General features: G+C 42.8%; 1 protein-coding gene across 3 annotated transcripts; it reads left to right on the top strand.

Moving 5' to 3' along the window:
• Positions 1–2: 2 nt before the first annotated feature.
• On the top strand, positions 3–19448 carry gna11b (guanine nucleotide binding protein (G protein), alpha 11b (Gq class)). Of its 3 annotated transcripts, XM_085257922.1 has the most exons (8): positions 3–1177; positions 11366–11550; positions 12137–12291; positions 13578–13706; positions 14524–14652; positions 16901–17030; positions 17145–17298; positions 17642–19448. In XM_085257922.1, the coding sequence occupies exons 1-8, from the start codon at positions 1042–1044 to the stop codon at positions 17830–17832; spliced, it is 1209 nt and encodes a 402-aa protein (XP_085114048.1). In that variant the 5' UTR covers positions 3–1041; the 3' UTR covers positions 17833–19448. The 3 variants fall into 3 exon arrangements, with proteins under 3 accessions (XP_085114048.1, XP_085114046.1, XP_085114047.1); XM_085257920.1 differs by lacking the exon at positions 13578–13706; XM_085257921.1 differs by lacking the exon at positions 14524–14652.
• Positions 19449–21454: the final 2006 nt, after the last annotated feature.

Below are 21454 nucleotides of genomic sequence, written 5' to 3'. Positions count from 1 at the left end.
ACACTACTGTATCCTCCTCCTCGCTTGGCATCATCCTGTTGTGTGCCCACCTAGTTCCAGCGACGAACGACCCGAAAGCTTTCTGCTTGAAGTGAATATATTTCTAGCAAAAGCCGCCGGCTCGGCACGCGTTTTTCAGATTTGTTTTCGGTCGTTGTCGTAGCATTTTATTTTATCGTCAAAATGAGCCAAGATGTAATAGGCTGCTGTGTAGTTATTGCTAGCTAGGCAGTCAAATTCCTTCAACCAGCAGCCTGCTGCTTCAATCACTGCGGGTTGACACATTTTAGCCGAGGCGCTGTTTAGTGAGCTAGCGGGCTAGCAGGGCAGCCTCCGTAGTCGTTACGTCTAATTTAGCCAGCGTTAGCTGATGTAGTTACTCGGAAAATAGGCGCAGTGCTGCGGTGTGGCTAGTGCAATATAGATTACCACTCTAATATTAGCCTGCTGACAAGGGGTCTTTACTTTTACAGACTAAACGGGCTTATCTAGCGTTGGGGAGAGTGCACAGATATCAGCTGTTACGGGTTCGGATGTGGCGACTCTGCGGTCTTAAACCACTTTTAGCGGATTGAGAAGATTAAATTAAAGAAGGTAGAATTGGATCTCCCAGTGACACACGAGGGGTTAATGATATAAACGGGTATTAAGTAGCTAATCTGTGGCAGCTGGAGTCATTTTAATATTAGCTGTATTAAGAGGCGTGCAGGCTGAGAGCATCTCGGGGAGGCCCCACCGTCTCCTGGCTCCCTCCTCCTTGTCCGAATCTCCCGTGATTTGCTGAGATCGCCCGGTTGAAGTCGCAGTTGCTCTCGGCCGGGGGGACAACTTGACAGCGAGGCCCCTTGGCTAGTCTCCCCCCCCCACCCCCTCCCCCAGTCCTATCCATCCACTCGTCCGGTCCGACACTACTACTGCCACCACCACCACCACCTCCTCGCTAGAGACAGAAGCGAGGAAACCGGGGTTCGGGAGAAGCTGAAACCGTGGGCAAGTGTTCGTTAGGTCCCGCCTGAACCGGGCTGCCAAAAACCAGAGGGGATGACTCTGGAGTCCATGATGGCTTGCTGCCTGAGCGAAGAGGCGAAGGAGTCGAAACGAATCAATGCAGAAATTGACAAACAACTCCGCCGAGACAAGCGAGACTCCAGGAGAGAGCTGAAATTACTGCTGCTCGGTATGTAGCATGCTAAATCCCAAACGCCCTTTTTAATAGCCATGTTTGTGTCGTTTATGTGGACAGCCAACCTCCTTGGGCCTTCTTGGCGATGCTAGCAGATATGCTGCTAGTTAAGGTTGCTAGCTGGAAGCCTGGTGTGATTATGAGTAAACGTTATGGCATGATTTTCCGAAATGCAGAGCTTGTTTTTGCAACTTGCGTTGGATTTGGCTATCTGGCGTGTGCAGGTGTGAATCTGCATGGCATGCCTAACCAGCGGATCCGTCTCTTTATGTGTGTGTGTGTGTGTGTGTGTGGGGATTTTGCATTGGCGTGCAGACAACAGGCTCATTTGGCATCGAAGTTGCGAAGATGTCACCGTTTGCAGGCGACCACATGTTAAGTTATGACTGTCTGATTCATCTCCCAGCTGCAAAACCGCTACTGTCGTTTGTCAGCAGGCGCTGGTTAACTGTGAAGATGGCCACTTGATTTAATCGGGGGGAGGAGGGGGGCTTTGAGTTGATTTCAATAGGTTGCATAACATTTGTACAACTGGAAGACCTTTCAGATCCCTCAGCTAGACCTTGTATGGTGCCCACTCATTCATTGTTACATTTCTGTTATTATTTAATGAGTAACTAGTGTCACAAATCTACACTTGCAGAGGACAAGGATACTGAGGGGCTGGCCCCCTCATCCTGGAGTCTAGCTGAGTAGGTTAGCTATTTTTATAGCAAGTGTGTGGGCAGGTGGGAGCTGCTGTTGGATAAGTTGCTCTGTACTGCATTGATTCATAGTTCTGTGGACACAAAAGGGAACAGTGGACTGTGCTTTCTCGAATGTACTCGCTTACCTACCATATTATAACAGACTAACTTCTTGTCCATTATGTGACCCACCCCCTTCCCTCCATGGCTACTTGAACTAATGCTTGGTGTAAGAGCTTGGGGAGGGGGGTGATAAAAGAATCTCCCTTTTTAGGACAATTGGAATTATCTAGGTTGCATCCTTAGTTTCAAAACGTTTGCTCCCATTTCACGCTCACTAAAAGCAGCCCTGGTTATTTGACATGTGTGTCTCCTTTTTATTTCCCTGGTGAGTACCTCAACTAGGTAAAGTAGGCCATTGATGGGACATAGTTTGCCGTGTGTCGTACATCTTCATCTCTGCTGCACGTTCTTCTACCTGGCTGCCAAGGTGAGCAGGTGAGAAGGGGCGTTTGCTACTCATGCCTGGTGATGAGCTGGATTAATGGAGCTGATTCTAACAGCAGTCTTTTAAACAAACGTTTATGGGTGCATCAGTCTGAAGGACTGAAAGCAAGCGCAAATGGAAACCAGTCACGCTGTAAGTGGACTGTCCTGTGCAAGCTAAAGCTGTCAGTGGACGGCTGGATAAGGACGTGTAAGGCAGGATTAGTCCTGGTTTTAATAGGCTTGGTTAAACACATCTGCTGCTCAGACTTTTTAAGGTGTCACTGACTCCTATTATCCCCTGGCATAATTCTCAAGCCCACAACACTCCGTGCGATCTCGGCCTCTCCACACCTCAGTGGAGGATGGAGACGGTCTCCGTTTTTGAACATTTAACCATCGCATTTCAAAATGGCTGCATTTATTTATTTAATTTTTTTATTTTTATTTTTATAAGGCTCCTTACAGTCTGCACTCATTTACCAGCTTGTACATACTGATCGCAGGAACCTGCTGTGGCAAAGCCCAGCCTTGACCTTTGGGAACAGTCTGGGGAATTTTTGCCAAGAAACTGCACAGGAGAGGTGGAATGATATTGAGCACCATCTCACATGATTGAGAAGTTGTTGTTTTTTTTTTCCTTTTTTTTTTTTCCGTAATTGGCTACCCTGGATTTCAGCACGTACGGGATGTGTTCAACATGTCAGTTGATCTTCTACCCCACGGCTCAGTGTGCACAGCTTTAGCTTTAATATATAATGTGCAACTGCAGACTCCTGCAGCGTTACACATGAAATTAGTAGATATGCTTTATTAGGTAAAATATCACACAACCTTTTTGCTGATTTGAGCTTTAACATAATAGTGCAGCAGATTTCCTTGTGTATTTAAAAAATGAAGTGATTTTTGGCCCTACATTGACGGAAATATCAGGTCTGCAAGTTAAATGTAACTTTTGTGTGTGTAAATGGGGTCTAATTTACCCAGGCTTACTGTGCATTTTGTTTATCAAATGTCCAGTACAGTCAGGAAGATGCTTGAGACTTCTGTAAAACAAAGTAGCAGACTCTTTACCAGGAAAAAAAATGTTGATGAATTGTTCTTGCGTGCAAGAAAACTCCAGCTTACTGACAATGAAATGCAGCCTGACATAAGAAACGGCAAATACTTGGCAAATTACCGTCCTAAAGCCCAATCTTAAAATTGATTTTTGCCTGCCCAGAAGTCTAAGATGATTCCGTTACCAGTAAGGTCTTCCTTCCATCCTTCCATCAGTCCATTTTCTCCCACTTATCCAATTCAGAATCGCAGTTGGGCTGGAGCCTATCCCAGCTGTCATAGCGTGAGAGGCACCCCGGACAGGTCACCACTCTGTCAAAGGGCGAGGGACGAACGATTGCTCACATTCACACCTACAGCTAATTTAGTCTAATAATAACTGGCTAATCACCAGTTAACCCAGCCCCGTGCATGTCTGTGGAGTAACCAGGGAGAACATGCAAGAAGAACTCCACTCAGAAAGTCCCCAGCCTGGAATTGAACTCGGGACCTTCTTGCTGCGAGGCAACTGTGCTAACCGCTGTAGCAGCTTCTCATGTTTGTTGTAGATCTGGAACCACATAATGCAGATTGGTAAAGTCTTGTAATTGTTTTAACTCTAGATTGATGTTACTGTAACTGCATATTGCATTCCTGTAACAGCGTTGATTTTCCTCTCACTAATGACAGTCCACCCTCCTTCTGTGCCACTCGCTTACTGGCAGGATTTGCTACATGGCCAGCGTGTATGTGCCAGAACAGTTATGTGGCTTGGTTACATCTTGCACCCGACCCAAGCACAAAGTTTCCAGTCTAAGAATACAGGGAGGTTAAATGTTATCATTGTTAAACTGCTAACTCGGAGAATAACCGCTCTTCCAGGGCTGCAGCAGTACCACAGTGTGGCTGCTTGTTGCATAGTGCCATATCAGGCCATACTGACAGCTTCCTGCTCCACAGACCAATGGTTTGCCTCTACTTGGTCAAAACAAAGTGAACTAAGAGCTGTGGCTTTTGCTGCATCGGGTAAATAAACTGCTGGAGCAAGCAAACGGTCAGTAAAGTGAGCTGTTAGGTTAAACATTTTAAGGTTTCCTAAAGTGCTTTTCCAGGATTTTTTTTCGGAGTTCAAACTCCCAGACAGGCTGTCAGTTGGCATTTGTGTATGTGCCTGATTACGGAAAAACATCCTTAAAAATAAATTAAGTCTGGCTGGGGCTAAAGTTAACTCTGACACCAAAAAGTTGTGGCCCTCTCTACGGCATATCATTCCAGGCATTGTTTAAGTCGTTTGCCAAGTACTCAGTGATTTCATTGTTCTTTCCTGTGTCAGCAGTACATCTTGTTATACCAGGTTAAGGCATCCTTTTTAGATGAGCAGTGTGATTGAACCAGGAAGGGGATCAAGGGTTAGGCTCACATTTATTGCTGACCTTACTTCTCCTGCCAAGCCATCTTATTTTGATCATATATGGCAATAGGGATTCCTAGATGGATGTGTGTGTGTGTGTGTGTGTGTGTGTGTGTGTGTGTGCGCGCGCACAGTTTTTCGGGGGGGCTTTAATGCCAGTGAATGTGAAGTTCTGCAGCTTTTCCTCAAATCCCCTTTATCATGGTCAGATCTAACGCTTTTTAAATATGAAGGTCGACGTAAGACGTGCTCTGCGTATCTGAGAGTTTCGAAAAATCTGTTTACCATATTTAGGCGATTAATTTTCCACAGAGATGTAAGATAAACTAATATGCACGATTAAAAACCCTTAAAATGCGACAATTGGTAATCTGTTCTCTCTGACAGTTCTTCATTTTATCTCATCGCCTGCAAGACTGACGCATCTACTTGCAAGAAAAAAGATCGAAAACAAAAGCAGTTCTCACTAAACATCTTTAAGGCCTCGTACGTTCTGTGGGGAGACCCCAAACTGTACTTGACAAAACATTTTTTGTTATTTTCAGTGTTTTCCATCATATTTTTTGTGAATGTGTAAAGAAGACAGATATAAGGAGAAAGAGAAATCCACCCAGACGTCATTCCATTCATTTTTTTTCCTGTCTTGTTTATGTGATGTCTTTTAGAAAAGGTTCACAGCCAGGTCTCAGAAAACTGCAGTGGGATGAGTTGATGAGGCAGTATATGTCAGGCTACATGTTATGTTTTGTATAATTTTGCACCTTTCTGTCTCCTGCCTGGTTAGGATGCCCAGTTTAAATCTTTTACAGAGACGTACGTATGCACAAATTCACCATCGTCGAACTTGGATAGCGTCTCCTTTTACCGTTTTCTCAGCCAGCCTTGCACACGTTCCTTGTCTCGCTCTATGACACCGTGTCTTTTACACATTTTGCTCTCTAGCACGCAGATGAAAGTATACACACACACGCGCGCGTTCTTAAAAGAGGGTCATGGCAGGTTCTCTAGAGATTTGAGGCTAGATGGAGGCTGTCCCACATACTGCTTGCTTCCCCCCCACAGTCCCCAGACAGGACGGGTACGTAGCCTGCCTTTCTGTTCTCTGCCAGCATCTTCAGTCCTCTCTGTGGTGACAGAGTGGCATGTTCATTCCTGTTTACTCCCACCAGCTGCCGCGTACAGTAAAGCCCACACTTCTCCCTCATCGCAACGTTTCAACTTCTGTCACTTCAATTTTCTGTTTCGAGTTGGATTTGGAAGGCTGTGCCACGCTTACGCTGTGCATAAAGTGGATTTGTTAAATAATTGTAGCAAATAGCCGTGGCGTACGTTTACTGCCCATGTGTGGACAGAGTGATGTTCTCTCTCTGTGAAGAGATTCCCTAAAATAAGAACCACAGCTTAAGAAGCGATATCAATATCAAGGATTTGGCTGGTTTTAGTTGGAGCAGCTGAGCACACTGTGTGTTGTAGATTTTAAAAAAGGAAAAAAAATACTCCTGCAAAGTGTTGAATCTTTTGTCGAGCGAGGTTTCTTTTATTCTTTCTTTTTCCTGCCATTTTTGTTGCTCACCCACTCGCACTCTGCCACTCAACACTCATTGCATACACACTGGTAAACAGACAAGGCCATCCTAAGATGGTGAGATGAAGACGCGTGAGAGTGTGTGTATTATGTGCAGCGCTTGCTTATAGCACGCATGTTCGATTTACAGCTCCGACACCCACGTACGCGGAGCACTCAGCAGATGCAGAGGCATCGGCTCAAAGCCGTAGAGTTATACCGAGATTCTGACGGAAGGAAGCACAATGAACACAGAGCAAGCGGCCATATATCTGACAGGGAGAAATGGCCCTCCTTGCTGTGTCCTTTTTTTGAAGTCTTTGCAGGGAAAGGGGGTAGAAATGGGACATCACAGTGGAGGTAACATCCATGCCTTGAGGTTGACCACAGGATCTGTGTGTGTGTGTGTGTGTGTGTGTCCACAGTTGGTTAGGCAGGTGGTGTGTGTGTTGCATAGCTGCAGGCTGCCTTGGCTCAGTCCCTTTCCTTTGTACGCCTGAAAGAGGCCAATTTCCAAGATGAATATGTGAAAGCTTAAGACCCTCGCTACATTTTTGCTTAGCCTTCTCATTTTTTAAAAGTTTTCCCAGGTGCTGACAAAAACGTATAATGCCTACATGATGCCAGTTTTGTCAGTATCTTAACCTTGACTGTGTTTATGCAGACGGTTTCTCTGTGCTGAGATTTGATTGCCACGTGCTGACTGAAAGGACCGTTGATAAACCCAGATAAACATGTGCTGTTCATAGCAATGGACAGTTATATTTTGGCGTGTGTGTTTTTGTAGCTTGCCATCACCAGTGTGTGAATGGGTGGATGACTGGATATGTAAAGCGCTTTGGGGTCCTTAGGGACTAGTAAAGCGCTATATAAATACAGGCCATTTACCATTTTTGCATGCAAATTTACAGCAATGCCGATGACTTCCTGTTCATCGAAAGCAGCGACTCGTTTTGCATGGGGAGGTCAGGTTTAGCAGAAATGGGCACGCTTGTGAACAAGGCCCTGTGGCGGCTGCGTTTGAAGCAGGCTGGGAGATTTATAAGATGAGCAGACTGTGTAAACAAAGCAATGCCTTCGTGTAGGTGTGCGCGCACACGCCGGGGCTCAACCAAAACTGCTGCACCAAGACAGCAGTGTGTCAAGTCTATCAGGGGTTGTGTCACAAGCTGACATCAGTTGCGTTATGTAAAGGCTTATGAAAGCTATCCTGGCAATGGAATATACAGGTGTAGTGCTTGCTGCCTTTTTAGTTGATGGGGAGCTGTACTGCTTGCGTACTGTTATCATTTCAGCGCCTCTTTGTAATTTGGGTGTTGAGAGCAAGTTTTTGTTGTGTGCTTATTGTCATCGGGTTACCCTCGAGTGAGACTTTGGTTTTTTGGAACAAAGCTCATCGGTTCTGCGAAGAGAGTAGTGTTGGTGTGTGTGTGGGCTGTGTAGTGTACCTTGCACTGTTGCGCTGGGACACAATCACCACTCTTTCTTTTTCGCTCTCTCTCACAGTACCTAGAAGAGAGCTCAGTGTGTGTGCGCGTGTGTGCGCGCGCGTGTGTGCGCGTGAGCTATTAAAAGGTGACCTCCTTTTTCTAGGTCATTACCAAAAAAGAATGGATGGATTCTAGTTATGAATATCCAAAATTCTTGACAGAGAGGGATGAGAATGGCGAGGCATATTTCTTGCCTCAGGGAGGTTATGAGGGGAGCGAGGGGTGGGGGCGTGTTAGTGGGGAAGAGTTGGTGAGGGCATGGAAATGGCTGTGGCTGACACTAGTACAATTTTTGGGGAGGAAAAAGCGAGGACAGAGGCTTGTAGTGTGTTGTCTGGGGAAAAGAGGGACATGATAGTTAAGGGAACACAGCGGAGGGAGATCTTGTGATGGGGTCACGAGAAATAAATCAGACATTAGGCTGGAGAGTGATCTTCTTGCTCCTTCGGTGAGCCGGTCTGCAGTCATTGCCAATGCAGCCCTGTTGCAAAGAATACGCTCTCTGTGTTTGACTTCTTTTGTTAGGCCGACCAGCGTGTAGCTTTCACTGCAGTGCATTGATTCATCCAGGAGAAATGAAGATGGTGCTTTTTGCTTTTTTTTTTTTTTTTTTTTTTTTTTTTTTTTTTTAAAAACACTGAACTATAAAGCCTGTCTAGTCTGTTATCCTAAATTGGGCATTTTGTTGGATGAAGGAGAGCCATTTTCCCCTTATGGATAAAGACTTTAGATATAAGAAATATATTTTTGAGATTAAGCTGTTTCTTCTCCATTGACAGGAAAGTGATTATCTCTCCCATTCCTTTCACTGTCCTAAGGTGTCAGAACCCCCTGACCTCAGACCATACCCCCTCTCCCGCCCATCCCAAATGTTCTGCTTAACCGAGGCCCTTCTTCTCTGCGGTGAACCAAAATATGAAGAGCACAGAGCGAGCCTGAGGGGCTCGCAGTTATATTTACTGTCTGCTACGAAAGAGAGGAGAGAGAAGGGGCGGATGGGAGGGGTTTAAAAAAGAAGAGGAAAAAAAGAAAACACAGGAACGCAAAAAGAGGGAGACAGAGGAGGGGTTGCTATGGTAACGGAAATATGGCTGCTCTTCAAAAACCTTGAATGTAGGTGGTGGTGAGATGAGTGTAGCCTATGTGTGTTGTTTTTTTTTTTGTTTTGTTTTTTTCCCACGTCTTTCGTCTTTCCCTCTCAGTTCTGCAGATATCATTGATGTGCTGGATCCTGTTTGATATCACTGAGAACTCAAATGCCATCAGCCTGTTTGTTTTTAATATTTATTTATTTTCATGGCCTGAGGGTAAGGTTTTTAGGCAGTATGCAGACCTTAGAGGGCTATTGTGAAATGTAGGTTAGGCCTAACAGACCACCAATCGAGTGGGGTTTTTTTTTTTTGGTTTTTTTTTTAATTTTTTTCGGGATATAGAAAGGCTTAAAGTGTTGTTTTTGTTGTCTTTAACTGAAGGAAGAGTATGCGACTCTGACGGTGAAATCAGGGATGTTTTGGTATCAAAAGGTACATTTTATCTTGGCTGTTATGATGTTTGAAATATTGTAATAGTTTTACTTCCAAATATGGAATCAGGAGGGCAGGAAAGAATCACTGAGTGAGTTTCGCCCTTTGCCAAAAGATGACAGCAGGGGTCGTTGTCAGAGGCAGTTCACTGTTAGATGCTGGATATAGTAGGGCAAACTGTCTTAATTGTCTTCATTAAATTAGCTCATATTTCCTTCACTCATCCCTCCCCTTTTTTTTTTTTTCCCTAGAAATATTTTTTGAATTGTTTACTTGGCAAACTGTGGAGCAACTTCCTGACACTAGACAAAGAAGCTTTGACATATGTGCACCCCTAATGAGTTTAGTTAATCAGTTTGGAATGTCAGTCAAAGGATTTTATAACAAGTTGACTAAGGACTCGTATGAGCATCCCGTATTAATATAATTTTGAGAAAAACATTGTCTATCCTATTAATTACCTCGAATGTCAAGTAACTAAACAGAAAAACGGACTGCAGCATGTCTGAGTTCATGTTACAGGTTCGGCTCTGGGTCTTGGCAGAAATGAGGGGTCTGATTTTTCAATATGAAAATGGGACAGTTCAGTGGCATCGAATAGGACTGGGTAGTGATATAGATTAACACCTCAGTGACAACAGATGCGATTTTATTCACAATATATTTCCTCTTGTTGTTTTTTTACTGTTAAAATCTTTGCGGCTTTCTGTGTGTAACACACTGGTAGTTCATTGCTGTGGCGGTGACACATGAAGAGCGAACCATAACATCTTGTCTTGTGGATTTGGTTTTTGTGGAGCTTTTTTTTTTTTTTTTTTTTCCTCCCCTGTTATTTCTCACTTCTTGTCTGCCACGTTTATATGAATGTAGACTAAGTAGTAGTGTATACTGTGATGAGTAATTTATAAGCTCTCGTACCCAGCAGCGAGCTCTAATGTGTCCTGGGTCTATCCCCAGGCCATTTCCTGATAGGACCTTACCTCACCTAAGGAAGTGCACATCAGGCATCCCCTTACCCGGCTCATTTCAATGTGGAGGATTAGCAGCTTTAATCTCGGCTCCTCCCGAACAATCAACCTCCTCAACATGTCTCAAAGGGAGAGCAGAGATACTTTTTGGAGGAAGCTGATTTCTGCCACTCGTATCTGCAAGCTGATAGTAATTGGTGAGGGTGGGAACATAGGTTGATCTGTAAATTGACAACTTCATGTCCATGCTCAGCTCTTTCTTCACCACAGTAGATCGGCACCACTTGCATATCATTGCTGATACTATAGCAATACATCAGTTAGTGTCCCGCTGCACAGTCCTCACTCTTACACACGGTCCTAAGTTACTTTAATTCTTCCACTTGGGTAAGAAATTCATCTCGAGTTTAGATTGGGTGGTCCACCCTTTTTCCAGCTGAGAAGTATGGCGTCAGCGGTAGAAGTACCAATGTGAACCAGACTCTTAGGACAGATGAACATGGAGGAATTGGTTGGTAACAACAAGCAAGTACCCATACTCCCACAGGACACCTTAAGGGACACAGTTGAATGTTTTCTCGAAGTCCACAGAAGACTTATCAACTTCCACTGCACAAATTTATTGGCAGAGCATTGGCATCGGCTCATTATCCTTAACTGCCATTGGCTATTTTCAAATAAATAGTTGACCTGTCAGTTCTGGATATCTTATGTTCAGGTATGATTGAATTTGTGTTCAGTCAGAGGTAGAGAACTAAAAGGAAAGCTAAGATTTTTGTTTCCTTGGCACATGTGAGACTTTCTCTTACTGTGCTCTTTACCAGTTTGGTGTTGCCATTTTTGGATTATACTAGAGTAGCTTTGCATGATCTAAAGTTCAAACTAATCCCAATTCATCTTTTACTTTGTCTTGATCGAGCCTCGGTCTGCTTACTGTTGCAATTTTGCTTTGATTGGGGACCCTCACGATAGGTGTGACCCACACTGTAACTATGATCCTGTGTCTTTGTGCTCAGGTACAGGAGAAAGTGGCAAGAGCACCTTCATCAAGCAGATGAGGATCATCCATGGAGCTGGATACTCTGATGAAGATAAAAGAGGCTTCATTCGACTTGTTTATCAAAACATCTTCACCTCCATGCAGTCCATGATCCGCGCCACTGAGAACCTCAAGATCCCCTACAAATATGAAGACAACCGGGTAAAGGCTATTGTGGTTTTCTCCTGTTAACTTTTATTATTTTAAAAGAGCTTCCAGGCCTCTGTGCAATGAGGATTTTGTAAGATTCCCTAAGAAATCGACTAGTGCAGATTTATTTATATTGCTTTCTTTTATAGGGACGGGTCAGGAATGAAATTTATTAGTTCGTCAAAAGTGAAACTGAAGCAGTGTAGCCCTTTTTTTTTTTTTTTTTTTTTTTTTTTGGACGACATCCTCAGTGCAGATGCCATTTTCTTTCTTCTCAGAGTTTGACCAGCTGTCTTTTTTAAAATCTTTCCAAGAAAGAACTTCTGGCACGCAAGAAGTGATGCATTTAGTTTGTCTAGCAGAAACATTATCTTTGGAAAAAGTAGAATAGGTGGGTGGTTGGGATCGGATGTTTGGTCTAAACAGACAGTGGAAAAAATCTGCTGTTTGCAGAAATATCAAAAGTCTACAGCTGAAAACTGAAATGACTGGATAATTCTTGTAGTTTTTAAAAAACATAGATCTATATTTCTGTTTGCTGTGTTGTGGCCATGTATGTCAGATCTTTTGTTACTTACTTCACCTTTTGTCTTCCCAGGCTAATGCTATGCTTGTGAAGGAGGTGGACATTGAGAAGCTCAATAGTTTTGAGCAACCATACATCACAGCTATTAAAACCCTGTGGGCTGATCCAGGAATCCAGGAGGCCTACGACCGTCGCAGAGAATACCAGCTCTCTGACTCCACAAAATAGTACGTCTTTTCACCTCGCTTTGCAGACGATGGTCATGGTATCTGTGTAATGTTTCAGAATGTTATTTATGAGCTGCATGTAATTTTTGTCTGTAATGCTGGTTTGGGAAAATTTGTCACCTATTTAACCATTTTATTTTTGGCCTTGTGTAAGACCCATCTTGTTTGGTATCAGTTTTAAATTACTATAATTTAAGTGTAGTCGATGACTGATGTATTTTTTATTTTTTTTAAAATGAAAAATAAGTCTGTTCCCAAACCTGCATTAAAAATGTTGCATTGGTCTCATCTCATGTGAAAATGAAATGAGACCAACCAAGAAACGAGAAATATGATGCGGGGGTGCCTGTGCTTAATTAATGTGAGACTGAGCAGCTGCAATATAAAGAGCTGTTTCACTAAATTCAAGGTCATTGTTTCTCTCTGCGAAGCTAGGTTCAGCCTGACGTAAGTTTAAAAATATATATTTCATGATTTTGGGGGGGAACTGACACTGTGTGTAGCAGGGACACAGTTGTCTTCAGAGGTCAAGATGCTAATTTTCAGAGTAATTAAGGTGTGGTTGGATGTGTGGGGTTGGTGTCAGGTTCTGTGTGGGTTTCGGTGTATATGCTGGGCAGAGCAGCACATTAGCCTTTTGTCCACTGGAAAATTTGGCTGACAAATTACAAAAATCTCCTGTTTATTTGACAATCTCTCATGAAAATGGCACTATTTAGCTTTTAATTGATATTAGTGTAATTAGTTGTACGAGGAAAAAAAAGACTTGTTATTGGAGAGAGACTGATTTCACTGGCCCATCCAACTAAATAAGAATAAACACTGAAACCACTATGGAGCCCCTTATTTTACCCTGAGCTTGAGCTTCATGCAGTCATCAGTGAAAACACACTAAAGTAAGTCTTACAGTAGCTTCCAATTTCTGTGTCCAGATTGGCTAGAAACGGTGCCATTTGTCTTTAGAGAAAAGATGCACTGCTAGTAATTGTTTAAAAAAAAAAAAGAAAAAAAAAAAAGAACTTGGTAAGGTGTACACCCTTTGTGTCACAATACATGACTCCAGGGTGCAAAGCCAAAGGCCATCGCTCACTCTTTAGTGCCCCCTGGTTGTGCTTGCTCTGTACTGCAGGTCAAGTTTGTGTGCATGCAGATGCGTTTGCAGTTTGACATCAAATATGTAAGGTTTGTATTTGTTTAAGCATGCGTATGACAGAATGAAATGCAAGTAAATCATTGAATGATGTCTTCAGTTCAGTGTTATCCACACTGTTCGTGTATATCTCCAGTTACCTTAGTGATATAGACCGTGTGACTGCGGAGGGTTATGTTCCCACCCAGCAAGATGTACTGAGGGTCCGTGTTCCCACCACGGGTATAATAGAGTACCCGTTTGACCTGGAGAACGTCATCTTCAGGTACTCCCTCAAGGCACCAGGACTGCAGCGTCACCATGACTAGAGGACACAAACCACTGATGACTGTCAGTGTAAAAGAAGTAGCTCAGAATCATTTATTTCCAAAAAAAAGATTAAAGTTGGGACAAACAATACTAACATGAGTAGATTGCTTTGTCCTATGAGGCTATCAGTGGTTTGTGTGTAGCATCGTCTTCTAGTTCTGGCCCCAAGGGGAAAGGAGAACCTAAGGCCAGACATGTTGCACTGAAGGGAGCAGCAACAAAGTACAGATAAAGAAGGATTAGGCAGAGATGTCAAAGATTCTCCAGGAATTTGTCATGAAATATTAGACAATTGGATGCACATTGAAAGGCAGAAGAATTTAACCTTTAAAGAAACAAAGGGGAATATGTTTCCCGTTGTCCTTGATGTCAGACTTGTCCAATCCTTGTTTATCTGATACAGGTGCTGCTGTTTCCGCTGCTAAAGTCACTGCTGCTGTCACCGATGCCACCTACACTGTCTGCACCACCATATTCCACAAATGTCTTGACCTCAGTGTCCATGGTCAGTTAAAGATAAACTGCTAATGTCAAAGCTCTGGGAATAGTGTTGGTGGAGCAGTGGCACTAACACCTTTTTGTTTCTGTGATGCGGCCTTTTCTGTGAGTCTTCTTCAACAGGACTGATCCACACTTTCCTGGAATGGCTGTGGTATTGCGGTAATTGCCTGCCACGCTTTATATAACTGTTTTCCTGTCTCTCCCCTCCCTCCCTCTTTTTTTTTTTTTTTTTTTTTTTTTATATTCCTTTTTCCTGACTGGCTCGTTTGTAGTTATCTTTCGGATCTGGATCGTATTTCAGATTCCAACTATCTTCCCACACAGCAGGATGTACTCAGGGTGCGCATCCCCACTACAGGAATCATAGAGTACCCCTTCGACTTGCAAAGCATCATTTTCAGGTAGAAAGATGGCTGTTTTGGCTGCGTCCATTCATGTTTTGTCGTGACGTCATTAACTCATTTGATGTTTTATTTTTATTTTTCTTCTCCCCCAAGTCCCAAATAAACCATCTATTTTTTTCCTCACAATGACTGAAAATAACTCAACACTTTTGATTTATCAATGCGGGTTCTTTGTCTGTATCCCATCCCATACTCTCTTCAATCATTAAAAAGTAGAAGTTGTCATCTTTTTACAGTCTCCCATAGTTACGTACCTACCTGGCGCTATGAACAGCAGTCACATGCACACAAATCACAGTCCCCTAATGAAACAAAGTCCTACATTTTGGTGCCCGGTCTCTGTAAATGGGTCACCTCCTCTATTCCTCTTCCTCTCCGGCTGGCAGAAGAAACGAGGTCGTCCTCTCCGCGGTGGAGGAATGTTATTTCGGGCAGCAGGTCCTGCAGGGCCTATATTGGCCCTGGGTCTCTGTGGACCACTGTGGACTGGGCCACCACCAGGGGGCACCAGTGAGCTGTGACTTTAAGCTTATTTGTACGACTGCTCTGAAGGCAAGTACCTGTGCATCCAGAGGTGCTTGAAAATACTCTGATATAAATTGGAGAGATGCCATTTATCTGCTGTTTCATCAGGCAAATGTTCTTGACTTCAAAGATTTAATTAAATCAATTGTCACAAAGGGGCTTAATGAAACTGGGACCTACAGTCCCAGATGAGTGAAGGCTGACCTTGTCAAGGAGAAGCTCAAGAAACCTGAAACCACATGAGGACTCAGAGTATCTCTTAGGTTTAATCTTGACTCTAAATGCTATGCCTATGACTGGCTTCAGACTTTTTTTTTTTTTTTTTTTAATTTTGGCTTACCTACTGCCAGCACATGTGCTGAAATCAAACTGAAATGCAAATTTTTTTTTATTTTGTAAATTGCCTTCCATATCTTTGCTTCCAACACGCTCTCGGCTCTGCCTCCTGTCCTCTGTCACGCCCCCCTCCCCAGCTCTTGTTTTATCCTGTCTTATGTCTCTCTGGTGTCCTTTTTGTCTTTAACTGTGCTTCAAAGCATTTACAACTGTTATGTTCTACTCTATCGCACACACTGGGGAAGGGTGAGAAAGCTTTGTAGTAGTGAAAAATGTGTTATGAGCTTCTATTTTCAACATGACACACAAACAGAAGTACAGACTAATCTGTTATCAACTAAAACAGTTAACTGTTGCTAGGGCCATAAAGAGTTTCAGGTGAATATGCCACAATACGCTACTAACTATATGAGACTACTGAACAGTTAAAATTCACCTATGCACCCACCTGTGCATGTTAGTGGTCTATAATACCTGTTACATACTGGGTGGGGTTAGCAATACTGAGGAGGCAACAATTTCTTGTATGGACATAACTGGAATGACTGTTTTTGTAGTTTCTTTGGTTCATGTTTGTAACTTGGGCATTTAGCAAACAATAAAAGTAACACAACTTCCTAAGTTCCTTCCTGTTTCTATTGTCTGTCTTAAATGGAAAGCTTGCCTGGTGGCGTGCATGACTCACACACAACAAAAACACGTGCACGCTCCACATCTGTGTCTGTGTGTGGGTTTTTGGGGTTTTTTTGTTTTTCCTGTATAGCGAGATCTGTACACTGATACACTTGAAAGTATTTCAAAGAAGATGTTGAATCCATCAGGGTTCTTGTTTCAGCAACTTTAAAATGAAGTTAATAGAACCAAATCTTTTAACAAATGGTCAGGACCCAGAATAAATGTTGGGCCTATTTCTGCTGTCTCTTAAAAATGACAGTGAAAATATGCTTTGATGGGTCCCTGGATGAAAGGCTGAATCTTTTATGTAGGTCATATGCAGAAAATGTTTAAGGGGGATGTACTCCAGTGAGAGAGTTCTTCTGTTACGCAAAATGGAATGAAACAGAAGTGTATCTTGTTGAAAAGGCCAGGTTATTAAGTTGTGTATTAGTAATTCATAGAATATGCAAGATTTACGCTTGTGTGAGTTCACTAAATGCGTCTTGATGGATTCAAAATCTTTGCAGAATCTGTAAGAATAAGCTTCTCATGCCTTGCTAGAGTGCGAGGACTCTTGAGAGCTTAAACTTTTGTTTAACACTAAGCACTCTTTTAGTTCCATTAATCACTTACCATAAACTAGGCCACCCAAACTTGCATGCTAATTTATTTTTCCCCCCTTCTTTTTTTCACTTTTTATCCTCCTTCGCCTTCATCCTGCCATCAGGATGGTAGATGTAGGGGGCCAGAGGTCAGAGAGGAGGAAGTGGATTCACTGCTTTGAGAATGTCACTTCCATTATGTTTCTTGTGGCGCTGAGTGAGTATGATCAGGTCCTGGTGGAGTCAGACAATGAGGTAAGTGCGACAAATGGTTTGTATTTAGAGTATTCTGGATATTTTAGTCTGAAGATGACTTCAATATTGACGCCAAATTAACATTCTGTTTCTGCTCAACACTGTTCTCATCAGAACCGCATGGAAGAGAGTAAGGCTCTGTTCAGGACTATCATTACCTACCCCTGGTTTCAAAACTCCTCTGTCATCCTCTTCCTTAATAAGAAAGACCTGCTAGAGGAGAAGATCACCTACTCACACTTGGTGGACTACTTTCCCGAGTTTGATGGTGAGATCATCTACGTGTTTGTGTTGAGTGATTGACACATGCGTTTGGTTCCTGCTAGAAATCAGACTTGTCACAATATCATCGCTTTCGATTGATATTCAGATGAGGGATTTAAAGATGTGCACTGTGTTGGTTATTCTGTCAAAGACATGGATGATAGCAGTGTTAATAAAGTGATAAGCATCATATGTGCCAGTGTGATGTTAGTAAAACTGGGTTTGACTCAGCTGAGCTAATCCACAAATCAGTTTGAAGCAACTTTTCCTTAGTGTGGACCAAAGTTGTGAAGGTGACTTGAAGTACAATGCACACTCGCACATCCTCACCCATTTCTGCATTTTAGGTCCCCAGAGAGATGCACAGGCGGCGCGGGAGTTCATCCTCAAGATGTTTGTGGATTTAAACCCAGACAGCGACAAGATCATCTACTCTCACTTCACTTGTGCCACGGACACTGAGAACATCCGCTTTGTGTTTGCAGCTGTCAAAGACACCATCCTACAGCTCAATCTCAAAGAGTACAACCTGGTGTGAGGGCTCAAATGCGACGCACATCTCCTCCCCCACTGCACAAATGCACACCTCTTTGGGAATGTGCCGTCAGCTCCACATGCATTACACAGCACATCACTCCAGCTCACATACACAAACACACACAGCCGCAGATGTGCTCGCATGCACGCACACAATCCCTCCCCCAACAGAACCGTTTTTTTTGTTTGTTTTTTTTTCTCCCCCTTTCTCCCAGTACAGTGAACCCACAGATCCTCCCACCTGCAGACGTTGCCCCTCTTCTTTCACCAAAGCCTCTTCCTCCTCCTCTCGGCAGCTTGCTGTGTTAGTCTTCAGTCCTCCCAAAGCTGCTCTGTGTGTGTGGGTGTGGATTTGGCCCCGGCTGCTGGCTCTGGCACACAAACCTTTCACACGAGCTATACAGTGACTGGAGGGGATTTTGGTGTGAGTGCGTGTGTGTGTTTGTGTATTGGGGGCATCATTGATTAGAGAGGATCTGTGTTTCGGTGAATAGCGGCATCATACCCCCTGGCCCTTCGGAGTTTACCTTCAGCAGTGCGAGAGCAGATTCTCCGTCGTCTCCTTTCCACGCTCCTGCCAGTGTGGAATTAACAGAGTTCCATATTTTCTGACACAATCCGAGGACCTGAGAGATACTTCAGAGCGACTCGGTGGGGGACGGGACTGAGGATTCTGTCTCCATCTTGCGTCTATGAATGTACCCACCAGTGTGAGCATCGCAATCACAAAAAATAGAAAAAAATATATATTATGAAGTAAATGCATATGTAAACACTTAAAACATGAAGGGGGGAGGAGGGAGGGGAGCAGGAGATGGCTAATCAAAATCTGTTAATTGCTGAGATTTGTAAAAAAACAAACAAACACTTTTTAATGTATTTAACAAGTATGATTAAATGGAGTGGTTGTAAGAAAATTTTGCAAGGCGACAAAAATTTAAAGAAGCAACCAGAAATTTACATGACAATAGGTGTCCTTTTAAGATCTTTTTCTTTTTTATGTTTAAGTTGATCACATGCTTCCCTCCTCCAGATGTTATCTATATGGATTCACAGGAACAATCTTCCAAAGTATCATCAGTGAATCTGGCTCCACTGGTACCCACCCAATGCCCCATTATGAGACACTAAGTAGGGTGAGAGGACAGCTGCTTTCAATGAGGCTCTGCTCTGATTGGTGGAAGCGGATGCGGAGGGGAGCTGATGTCATCAGTGTTCAGAGCACATCTGCAGCTCGGGCTGCGAGTAGCTTAATTCCACAAAAACAAAAAAAGCTGCAGTGCCCGCACTCTAAGGCACGAGTAGAATCCATGCGGTAACATCTGATGACATCACTCAGCCGTCCAATCAGACACACTTCCTATAATGGGAGGTGCTTCTGTTTACTTTCCTTAATTTGTTTTTTTTAAACTGTATAGTCACTTTGTTTATAAAAAGAAGAAAAAAAGATTGCTTAATGTTGAGTGATTTAGAGGAAGGGGTGGTTATGAACCTTTCACAGAAAACACACTAAAGTCTGCAAATGTTTGTGTATATCTGTTTGTAAATACATATACACAAAACACTCCTGTACAGAAACGCTCTGTGGTACACCATCTTTGGCCAAAAAAAAACAAACGTACAAAAAAAGTATTCACATACATATTTTTCTTTTGTGTTTTTCCTATGAATTTATGGTAGTATTGATACTGTGATTATGGATTTTTGTTCACTTGATTAATAGGACTACACGCAGCTGATTGGTGTTTAGGAAACAAGCGGCAAGGGCGCAAGAAAGGGGGATTTACTCCCAACCAGCCTCAGAACACCTCACTACTCCATTAGCTCTGTCTCTAGAGTTATTCTAACTAGGGCTGGTTTAAAAAAGAATCTTCACAGTATGGGGACAAGATAATTTTAAAAGTAATTAAAGAATTTTTTTTTTTAATTTATTTAATTTATGGACCAGGTTTGAAGGTGTTGATAATTTGACTGCTTTCGATTTTGTTGAGTTTGTTTTTCCTCTCCGCCTAACTTGAGTCTGAACTGCTGTAAAAATGAATGTCTGGTAGTGTAAGGATCTTATTTCTGCTTTCTCTTTCTTATTGAGACCTTTCCAGTTGTACTTGCGATGACATCTCCATTCATGATGAACCTGTTTTTCTTTAGGAGCCCTCACATTTTCATTTTTTATTTTAAGAAATTCATATTTTTCTGTTTATAGATGCAGTGCTGTAATGAATACCTAAGAAAATGTACAGTGTGAACATAGTTGGATTTTTTTTTTTCTTCTTTTTTTTGGGGGGGGGGCGGGACGGGTCTGGCTCGTGAGTAGTGCCAGTGAAGTATGGATATACTTCCTTTTTTTTTTTTTTCTCTCTCTCCTTCCAGTGTCTTTGACCTTTTCTACAGGTGACTTACCCTTCATCCTCATTAAGGGCTATCACAGTGCATAAGGCATCAGACAGTGGGGAGTGGAGTACAGGACCACAGTGAACCAAGTCATCCAATACTAATGTGTTTATAAATGGAGATTACTTGCAGTATGTGCTTTAAGAAGTATAGGCAGGGTGTTTGTGTGTGTAGAGAGTTTACCACCACTAAGCAGTTTTCTTAATGCATTTAAGTATCGGGCCCTACGGCCAACCTGATCTTCACTACGTTTTGTTTGCATTGGTATCACAGAGTTACCTGTGACACCCTGTGCAGTATAGAAACACTTATCAGTAAAGACACTACTACCAGGACAAGTATTGTGTGTTTTCCAGAGTATTTGAGCTATAGATGATAGCCAGGAATTTATTTTTAATTTTTTTGTGTGCGTGTGTGTGTGTGTGTGTGTGTGCGCGCGTGTGCGCATATTTTCACCTGTCCACATTTAGACGTTGATTTTCTAGGCAGCCATTACTGTCAGCTGAAGCCAGTAGAGGGGTCTGATTTGCTCCAAATTCGGCCTTTCTTTGCGTAGAAGTTGTTGTTGTCGTGTGATAGCTACCTCTTAAATCATGGACTTGGGCACATAAACTTGGGCAACTTTTCCGCATTGTCAGACTCTGCTGCGTTATCATGTAATTACATAGACAACACTAAATATTCCCTGAGAAGTGGGAACTTTTTTTCTAAAGCCCCTTAACATTTAAATTTCTTGAAATCCTCATCCACTATCCAAGAGCAGAGGTCTGTGGAAATTTACAGTTTCTCTGAAGTGACTTGTTTGTTTTCTTTTTCTTTTTTCTTTTAAATGAGCGGAAACCAAAGGCTACACAAGTCAGTAGTTCAACTTAAAATGTAGGTATGCTTCAAAAGTGCTAAGTGGTGAAATAATGTCTGAACATTAATGTATACATATATATTTAAAGAAAAAACAACACCAGTGTGGTTCTTAATGGCCATTTCTGTCTGCTGAAAATGACCCTGCTTTTGTGGTGACAGCCAACTATTTGGTCTGCTGTCTTAAGGAGGAAATGAAGTGGGATGACTAAATCTGTATAAATCCCCAAGTATTTATCAGTAGTTGTGTTATTATTTACTGTGTGTGGAGTGCAGCTCGCTTTATTGGTGACGAACCATTTCGAACTTGACTCTTCAACTCTGGCACATGGTGAAGGGCCACGTGGCTATTGGTGTGGGTTTGTTAGCAGGCC

Source organism: Mchenga conophoros, linkage group LG19 (assembly GCF_057382185.1).
Source record: "Mchenga conophoros isolate Kocher_MC1m ecotype Shallow Benthic linkage group LG19, M_conophoros_male_GT1.1, whole genome shotgun sequence".
NCBI classification, from domain to species: Eukaryota; Metazoa; Chordata; class Actinopteri; order Cichliformes; family Cichlidae; genus Mchenga; species Mchenga conophoros.
This window is presented reverse-complemented; position numbering and strand designations above follow the sequence as displayed.